Source organism: Octodon degus, unplaced genomic scaffold (genome assembly GCF_000260255.1).
Source record: "Octodon degus isolate 3935 unplaced genomic scaffold, OctDeg1.0 scaffold00012, whole genome shotgun sequence".
NCBI lineage: Eukaryota > Metazoa > Chordata > Mammalia > Rodentia > Octodontidae > Octodon > Octodon degus.
In genome coordinates, this window is record NW_004524588.1 from 11,041,404 (window position 1) to 11,051,612 (window position 10,209).

The 10,209-nt window shown below is 42.1% G+C and overlaps 1 protein-coding gene across 4 annotated transcripts in view; it reads left to right on the top strand.

The window, feature by feature from the left end:
- The window catches only part of Alg9 (ALG9, alpha-1,2-mannosyltransferase), a 101,258-nt gene that overhangs the window by 79,625 nt on the left and 11,424 nt on the right, over nt 1-10,209 (top strand). The window contains exon 15 of one of the 4 annotated variants that reach the window (XM_023709550.1): nt 2,807-2,878. The exons of the other annotated variants lie outside the window; for them this stretch is intronic. Within the exon in view, the coding sequence (XP_023565318.1) occupies nt 2,807-2,861 (55 nt within the window). The 3' untranslated portion in view covers nt 2,862-2,878. Of the gene's footprint in view, nt 1-2,806; nt 2,879-10,209 lie in introns of those variants that run through there. 4 annotated transcript variants of the gene reach the window in all.

Here is a 10,209-nt window from a genome sequence, read left to right on the forward strand (position 1 = left end):
TGTGTGGCCAGCTCAGCCCGCCTGGGGGTGGGGCTGGCTGGCATGTGGTGCTGGGGGATTGAACCGCGGTCCATGTGCTTTGCTAAGCTTGTTCAAAGTAGGTGCTTTAGACCACTGAGCCATCTCCCCAGCCCTGGGTGCATGTTCCTTTGGGGCACATGATCCTGCTGTGTCTTGTGTCTATCGACTAAGTTATATTTCCTCTGTCTTCTTGAAATGATAGTTTTGTACGTCAGCATTTTATGTAACCAAGAGAAGTAATGGTACCGTCCAGATGTAATGTTCACTCATGTTCTAGATGCTAGATCAGGTGGGACTACAGGCTTGACCCTTTTCTACCTCTTTCTAAGAAAAGGAGAAAATTTTAGTAAGCATATAAAAAATGTGTTCACAAATGTGAGCTGATTAATTTCACAAATGTTTAGGTTCACGTTCAGTAACTCAATTCATATATTTAATTCTTTACACCATTCTGGTTATAAAGCGAATTGAATGAGAACCAAATAGCCTTTCCCCACACAGTCAGCGTTGAGCCCAACCATTTAATCTAATTCAGTTCTTGTCCATTCACTTTGCAACCAGCATTGTGGAAAGAATTAATAAGCTCACGAGCTGAGGTACTGCTGTACTTATTTGAAATATTTCTTCTCTCTCCATCTGTACATTTACCCATCATCCACCCTGTAGGCAGATGCTGTATTTACTGAACCCTGATGGGTGCTGTGATGTGTCTTTGGTACATTGTGATGATCAGGACACACAACATTCCTGTCCTCTTGAACCCTACAATGTAATGGGACAGTTGGCATTTAAAAATTAACATACAAAAATATTGAGAATTGCAAAATGTATTAAGTGCTTTAGAGGAAATGTGCTGGGTACTGCAGGGGGAGTGAGGAGTGGGGACATACCTGGAGTCTCTTGTTATGTCCTTAGCACTTTCATAGCAGGCCCGTAATTCATGTTTTACTGCTGGGCAGCTCTGAACCACCAGTGGTGTGCACATGACTGTCCCATTAGGCTGCCTGGCACAGTTCCATGAAGAGGTACACTCCACCTGACAGGACAGCCAGTGATACAAGCCACCCAAAGGGACAGTCATGCATCTACCCCTGGTGGTTCAGGCCAGCAGAAATGTGTTAAACCAGGCACTTTAATCTGCTGAGCTATCTGACTGGCCCCTAACCAGCTGGCTAAGCAGGTTCAGAAATCAGAAAATCTGTACTAATACCTGTCATATTCTTCTACAGAGCTAGTCTGTGCTTACTGTGTTAAATTTGTGCAGTTTACTTCTTGGCTTAACTTGCTGACATTCCTGATTGTTGAAGCCTAGACTGGGTCTCAGCAGCCTCACAGAGAAACAGGATAGCTTTAAGACCATCCCAGCATATTTTTTAAAAATCCTAGTATCTAGAGTGCGTTATTGCCAAGAAGCAGCCTAAGGCAATTTTGTGATTTGGGCAGATGTAAGAATTCATCAGCGAACAAATGAAGAAAATTATTTGAAGTTCTAGTTAACTGTAATTGTATTTTTAAAAATAACTAGAGTTTCAAATGTTCTGGTACAACAAAATGATAAATGTTTGAGCTGATGGATACTTTACATTCTCTGGATATAATTATGCATTATAAACAACTTTTAAAATACCCCGTTAGTATGTCTAATTATTGTCCCAATTAAAAATTAAAATACAAAAATTACTGTAAGAATAAAATTATTTTATTGAAGTTATTATAAAATAAATAAGGCCTTTGCAGTTAGACTCATGGAAGCAAGGCTAGAGGGCTCACGTTTGGGAGAATCCTCACACACTTCGTTTCCTCGTTGGCCTTTTGTTTGCCTTATTGGAGGCCTAGAGACCATGGACCCCATTAACTTGTAAGGAGATCCAGGCCTAATATCTCACAAACCAGATTTTAGTTTCTATTCACACGTAGCAGATTCCAAAGCCACAACTTCCTGTCCTTGAAGTTTGTGGTTTTGGTGTCTGGCTAAATCTTTTGAAGGATTATCACACTCCCAGATATGAGGTCAAAACAAGTTGACACTTTTTAAACCAAACACATTTGTCACTCTATGGCCTACTCATATTCTTTTAAAAAAGAGGATTTTTTTTTTTCTTCAAACCCTAATATAATTGCTGCTTGTATAAAATAGCTTGAAAAGTGGGTGAGTGTAATGCCTACTCTGAGATTCCCCAGAGAGGAGGGAAGGGAGAGCGTTGTAACACCTCACCAGCTCTGCCAGTGTGGGAGAGTGCCGGGCGATGGAAGCCTGGTGGGAAATGCCTGTCCAGGAGTGTGAGTGGGCCTGAGAGCCACAGGGCCTTTGGTAGCTTTGGAACGCCACTCAGCTGGCCTGGCCTCTGTCCACCCACTGTTTCCGTCTCTGTTGTAGGTCCCTTTATCTTGCTTGTTTTGTTTTCACTATGGTTTTTGGATTGTGAGGTTTTATACTTCCCTTTTGGGAGCACATTAGCCTCATCTAACTGAATTTTAGCCTTGTCTGATTAGAAGTTTGAGACAAGGAGCTCAAGGGAACTCATATAGGACTGAATGTCGGAGCCATGCACATTCATAACTATTATAGGTGAAGAACAGATGCAAGAAAGGAGTTAGAAGGAAAGTCCTTCAGCTGGTATGGTCAGAGCAGGGCCTTTGCAGTCAGAGGACCTCAGAGCAGCAAGGTGCAGACTGCTTTGCTGTGTTGCTGGCGCTGTCTTTGTGTCCAGCACAGGACTCACAGTGGCCTCTGAACGTTAGCCACTTCAGAGACTTTTTAGTGAGGCCGTGGCTTTCCTTTCAGTCTCCATGAACTGAACCCAGCAGCTGCAAGGACCACAAACTCTGTGGCCTTCTGAATGTGCTGGCACACACCTGTAATTCGAGCACCCTGGGAGGCCGAGGCGAGAAGACTGCAGGTCCAAGCCTAGCCTGGGACATAGTTACTTAGGGAGACCATTTCAAAATAAAGAAAAGGGCTGAGGGAGCTGTGTCCCTCGTCTTCTGTCCACTTCCATCGCTTGCTTCGATAGCTCATCAGGTCTCCAGCAGCCAGCATGGTGCAGCAGATTGAAAGCACAGAGGCCTTTCAGCAAGCCCTGGCGGCTGCAGCAGATAAACTTGTCGTTGACTTCTCAGCCATGTATTGTGGGCCTTGCAAAACGATGAAGCCTTTCTTTCATTCCCTGTCTGAAAAATATCCCGACATGTTGTTCTTTGATGTGGATGCAGATTGTGAAGTCAAGTGCACGCTAACCTTCCTGTTTTTTAAAAAGGGGGAGAAAGTGAGTTTTCTGGTGCTAATAAGGAAAAGCTTGAAGGTACCATTAATGAGTTAGTCTAACTGTGTTTTCTGAAGAACATAACTATAAGCTGTTTAAAGCTTCTATTTTTTAATTTAAAAAAGTATGGAAACTATATACCCAACTGCCATTTGATTATAAATGACAATAAAATATTAATTCTACCTTTTGGGAAAAAAAGGACTGAGGATGTAGCTTCCTGCAAAAGTCCTAGGTTCAACCCTCAATACTGGGAGTTGGGTTGAGGGAATCTGTGGCATTTGTATACCTATATCCACTTTTATCTTATGTGTTAGAGTGGTCTGGTTCATGGAACATATTACCTCCTGTGTCAGCAGAAGTGTTTATTTCTGGAGGTCAGTAAGACCATTGGAAAAATTAGTATAAAGGGTAAATTAGTTGGGATCTTGTATTCTACTCACTTAAACTTAGTGGAATAAAACAACAGCAAACTGTTGGTTCTAGGGAATTCACTGGGCTCAACTTGTTACTCAGTCATTTATGCCTTGGTTATCAAGTGAAGGCCAGTGTTATTGGCCAGATCTCAGCTGGGGCTGTCTCCCAGGACATCTATTTTCATGTGCTTCTCCATATGACTTGAGATCCCTTGCAGCATGCTGGCTGGCTGTTAAAGCATTTCAATAGCTATACTGTGTTTGATGACCTGGCCTTGAAAATCATGCCTCCTCTTATTGCCTGCAAGCCACTTGATACTCACGTTGAGGAGAAAAGAATTAGAAATTCTCATTTATGGGAGAAGTGTCAAGGGTTTATGGACATATTCTAAACTCATCATAGCTCTTTGAATAATGGATAATGCCACTGCCCTTTCAAATTAAATGATTTTTCCTTTTAGAGGAGAGTTCTTATAGAACAGATGTATTGTACACAAAATAGTTCAGTATGCTGCTTCTGTCTGTAGCCCCTTGCTACTGAGGTGGAAAGGGAGACCTTGTCCCATGATAGCATTCGGATGCAGGCTAACAGCCTGACGTGCTTCTGATGGTCTTCCAGTTCTTTGGGTAGAATTCACTCTCCCTCCTGAACAGTAATTGAAGTGCTCTTGTCCTTTATCTACATGTTTGTATGGTTGTGCCTTTACTTTCCTCCTTCCTGCCCAAATATGGAAAAACAGTAAGGCAGAGAGATCACAGTTTCTGTATGTTTGTACTTCTTTATCAGCTTATCTTATGCCTTCTGTTTCATTCGTGTGTGTGTGTGTGTGTGTGTGTGTGTGTGTTTATGTCTTTTTGAGAGAGGGTCTCATATGTATTGCAGGCGGCCATTGAGCTCACTTTGTAGCCCAGGCTGGTCTCAACCTGGCAACAATCCCCCTGCTTCAGCTTCCCGAGTGCTGGATTACAGGTGTGCACTGTCACGCCCGGCTTCTGTTTCATTCCTTATCAGTTTGGGGCCTTTCTTTTCTTTTTTTTTTTCCTCCTCCCCCAGGATACTTTGCTCAGATCTTCATCTGGCAGAACTATCCCATGGCATATTTGGCTTTAAGACACACTCGTGTAAAGAACTTTATATTTTTATTCAGTTGCTTAATTATTGAGATCTGCTGACAATTTAGGAAGAATAAAAAGAATAAGCCTTTTCTCATTCTCCCAAAGTCCAGAGTCTGCTTTATATTGTTGTGAAATTAGTTCTCTACAAAGAGACCATCTATAGCCACTTGTGTTTTAAGTCTGTGCTGTAGAAACACAGCTTTAAAGAATGTGTGCAGTGTTTTTCTGCCATTGTTTTAGTTAGACTAAGCAGCCCACTGGCATCATCAAAGGTCTTTGTCATAAGTTCCTTGACAGGGCTGGTGAGATGGCTCAGTGGTCTAAAGCACCTACTTGGAACAAGTTCAGCAAAGCACAGGGACCACGGTTCGATCCCCCAGCACCACCTGCCAGCCAGCCCCGCCCCCTGGTGGGCTGAGCTGGCCACACACACACACACACACAAATAAATAAAATTAAAAAAAAAAAAAAAGTTCCTTGACAGAGCCACATCTAATCATAATTCCTTGCAACTCCCAGCATTTTATAGGGTCTAAGAAAATATTATTTGTTGTATTTCTCATTCTTAAAATAGCATTTATGTTAAGATAAAAGAAGAAAAAAAAGTGAAATAAAAGGTTCTTCAAAACCTTCTGGTAAGCCGAGCATGGTGGCAAATGCCTGTAGTCCCAGCACTCAGGAGGCTGAGGCAGGAGGATTCCTCCAAGTTTGAGGCAAGGCTGGGCTACATAGTGAGTTCAAGGCCAATCTAAGCTACCTTGTGAGATCCTGTCTTAAAAAAAGTTTCTGTTGTCCTTATTTGATAGAATAAAAAGAACATAAAGATCACTGAATTATTATTAAATATACCCATTATCTATTTCCTTTCTGTAATGCTTCGCAGGGTCATCTGCTGGGCATGTCCTCCAACACCTCTTTGTTTGTAACATAGACGTAGTCCAGATGAGGGCCCACAGGGCCAGGGAAGAGCCCCTCAGCACACTGCTGGGCATCCTCTCTGCAGGAGTGGTTAATGAAGTGTATACCATCCCTGTCTCTCGGTGGCTATCAGATGGCTCAAAGACTGGTGAAGAGCATTTTCCCAGCAGCAATGAGCAGTGGGACTGAAGGTCAGAAAACAGCCAGTGGGGTAATGACCACTCTCTCAATTCCCTCCTCCTGAATATTGACTAAAGGTGAGCACTAGTCGGGAGGGTATGATGACAAGCCAGGTGTCTGTCAGGGTCACCATCAGCAGCATGACTCGCTCTGTGTGCCGGTGGCTCAGCACCATGATTCCAGGTTGTGCCTTAGTCACCTCCTAATCATCATGGGTCTTTGGGGATTGCTCCAAATAGTCAAACCTGCAGAAACAGCCTTTGCAGGGCTGTTGTGGGGGCCTGCTGAAAAGAAGGAGCCATGCCGACCAGATGGTTATGGCTCAGCAGAATCTGCGTGAGCTGAACCTGGAGAAGTCACCCGGCCTGGATGCCTGCCACAGCTCCTGTGCACCATGGCATCTCCTGTGCCACCATGGCACCCACTCCACTTCACTTGTGCCTCAGGCCCCTACTTTGCTGCACCTTGGGACTAACTGGGCAGAAAACAAAGAACTTTATATCATTTTTACATGCTTTTTTCTTGTGGAAGATGAATATTTTAAGGAGGGAAGGAGGTGAGCTAGATGTTCTGAGAGTCAGGGCATATTCTGTTACTGAATATTAATTATTGAGTGCTTTCTGCAGCATTGCTCTAAAAGCTGGAGATACAGTAGTAGACAGTATATTTCTGCCCTTAAAGATCTAGCATAAGTGTCACTCTTGTGTCCATTTGCTTTGGAGCAGGATTGTAAGTCACCTCTGCAGTGCTGACTGACCACTAGAGAGTAATGCCACTTTCCCCATTTCCTGTTAACCATCTCATTATGCTCCATGCCACTGTTTTGAGATTGCTCAAGAAGCAACAGTAGGTTGACTGACTAAGTCTTGAAGGAATTCTCAGATTCTTTTCAGAGCTGAAGATAGCTGGGCAAGGCCAGTTCTGCACTAAGGTTGTAAAAAGGCAGTCTCCCACTGAAATATGAGCAAAGGATAAAAGAAAGAAAAGCTAGCTTGAAGGAACCCCAGCTGGAGAAAAAAACAGCCGTGGTTTTAAAGTACAGTTTTACAGAGGATATTAATGTTTGAACACATGGATGGGTAGGTGTTTGGGTGGGTAGACAGAAGGGTAGATAAAAATAAAGGAGAAAACCTAAAGACTAGAATGCCTTCTTTTTTCAAATAACAAACTGACCCAGTATTTCCATTGTTCTTGCTGAGCTGGTGGCATCAGGGACTGTCAGCCTGTCTCCACTGACATCAGCAAGTACAGATCTGAATCTCCACAGGAGAATGTGCCCCAGTCCTAATAAATAGGACTGGTAATTTAATTAGGAAATATTCTGAGCTGTTGGCTAATGATGCTATTCAGACAATTGCTTTGTCCAAGTCCGTTTCCTCCTTGATTTGCCTGAGTGATTTCACTCTGGTAAGGGAAAAATATTTGTTTCCATGATGGAGGTACGTACATGTTGTGTCTCCTCGAGTTATGTTACTGGTGGGGTCACACTTTGTTTTTCACTTTGTGGTTTTGAGTTTTGATAGGCGTTAGTTTTGTTCTAGTTTGTGATTGGGTCTGATCTTTGTTTCCATGTGTGAGTGTGTGTGTATCCATAGTTTTCAGTGCTCAGCTATTCTTCTTTCACAAAGGCAAATAACCAATTTGATTCCTCTTATTCCGACAACCATACAATACATTAAAAATGCTTCAGTCATGTTTAACATATTAATGCTATTGATGGTAAGGATATTAATAAAAGGTTCAATTATTTTAATTTCAGAAAGGAAAAGGAAAGAGACAGAGATAAAGTCAAGAGATACAGAGAGGAAGAAAAGGCAATTGAGAGCAGCAGACTATAGTGTTAGAAAGGGAGAGTTCAGCTTATGGTTTAAAAAAAATTTCACACTCTTCTCACCCCAGCTCATAGGTGAGAATGGGCCTAAGTTTTTATTGGCTGTTTCCTTATTTCTAGAATAAATGAGCTAGAGTCCTGCGTGTTCGGATAGTTGATGTCAAAGATCACAGCCAGAGTCTGCAGGAGGAAAGGAGGCTCTTCTGTTGAGGAGTTCCCAGTGCTCCACTCTATAAAGAGAACTAGATTCTTCTGATCTTCTCTGTTTAGTCTCCACCACTTCTACAGTTTTGTGTTCATGTTTAACTGGAAGTGCCTCTGTTTTCCTGACCACATTACTTACAATTCATGCTAATTACCTGATGGTTTTATACTAAGAGGGCATGGCAGTATTAGAGTATTTTTTTGGCTTTCTTGATACATCAAAGTCAGACCCATGTTTGTCCTTCACAAGATGATTATCTCATGCCGAAAGTTCTTGGACTTTGAATTCCTTATCGAGAATAGGAACCCTTTCTTATCCATCATTGCATTCCTAGTGGCATTTAATGTGGTCACACTGCTGGATATGGTGCCCAGTTACTTGTGGTTGAAGTTATATGTGATCTTGTTTGTGTAACATTCCTCACTTGCTGTCTTCTTCAGTGAGTCCATCAATCCATCCTTCCAACGTGTTTTTTTAATTTATTTATTTGCGGGACCAGAGATTGAACTCAGGCCCTTGCACTTGCCAGGCAAGCGCTCATTCTACTGAGCTATTGCCCCAGCCCCCAAGGTGTTTTTTTTTTTAAACATTTCTTTTTTGTTCTTATTGTTGTTTTAGTTATATACTTTTATTTTTAAGTTAGTACATTTTTGCAGTATATAATGTTTGCATTCACCCTAGGGAGTAGGTATGTGTACTTAAAATTCTTTTAATCCCTTTCCCTGCCCCTCCCTCCCCCCGCATTCTGTCTCTAGATCCCCTCCCACATTTTCACCTTTTTAATTCATGTTCGCGACACATAATGATTACATCTATTGCAGGTATTTGGTACACGTACACAATACATCTTCTTTCCTTGTCACTCTCTTCTCCCTTGTCCCATCCTGCATCTCTTGCTCCCTTTCCCATTTGTAGAAGATTTATCTTTGTGTTTCCTTTTGTCCTTTATTTTGCTATATATTTTATTTATACCTTAGATTTCTTAAATAAGAGAAACTGTATGGTAAGCTTATGTGTTTGATATTTTTTTTTATTTTATGTTTTCAAATTGCATCTATTTTCCTACAAATGACTCAAGTTTGTCCTTCTTTATAGCCAAGTATAGTATTCCATTATGTATAGATACCACATTTTCTTTATCCATTCATCTGTTGATGGACATTCGGGCTACTTCCAAGACTTAACTAGTATGAATTGTGCTCCTATAAATACTGATTTTCATGCATCACTGTAATGTCTTTAAGCATGGCATCAAGCATTTCTTAATGCCAAGTGCATATTTAAATAAATAAAGCACAGTCGGTGTCTGAAAACTAGATGTAGTGGTAGAGGGACAGACAAATAATAAGTTAACCAACAAAAATTACAAATGTTAGAATAAATGAAAGAAGGAAACCATGTATCCTGAGGCCGTAGGGTCGGAAGGGACTTTTAATTGTTTGAAGGGAGGTTCTTGTGGCAGGAGCACAGAAAGCAAGGAGTAAAACGATATGAAATAAAGTGCAGCAGGTCAAGTAAGCAAGAGCTGGATCTGATAGGGCTTTGAAGGCCACGAGAAGAAGTTGGGATGTATTCTGGAAGCTGCTAAGTGGACAGAACTCAACCTGAGATGCTTGCAGGTTTGGTTATGGTTGAGCCGACTTGCTTGGTGTACCATGGATGGCAGGATGAATAAAATAAAATGATGTATGTTAAGTGCTTTTTCTACCTTTGTTCAATCCGTACAGTTTGACCTCCCTTTTCAATGTGCTTATTATCACTTTTCTTCCCCCCCCCCCCCGGCGGAACAGGGGATTGAACTCAGGCCTTTGCACTTGCGCTTGCCAGGCAAGCGCTTATTCTACTGAGCCATCTCCCCAGCCCACATATTATCACTTTGAACTTTTGTGCTGGTGATTTATCATGCAATATGTGCTAAGTTATGGTTACATGTCATTCATATTGTTTCTCTCAATTAGATCCTTAGTCCTTCAAGAATAAACTTGTGCATGTGCTTGGCCATCATGCAATTCCTTATATGTAGTAGCCACTTGGGAGTTTTGTTCAGTGTTTTGTTTTTTCTTTAGGAAAAAAAAAAAGGGACCAGCCAAATAGCTCAGCAGATTAAAGCTCCTGTAAGCAGGCTCAGGGGCTGGGGGTTTGATCCCTGGCCTGCTGTGCTGGTCCCGCCCCCAGGGCGCCCTGAGATGGCAATTGAGACTGGGCCTGGTGGCACACACCTGTAATCCCAGCACTGGGGAGGCTGTAAACAGGAGAATC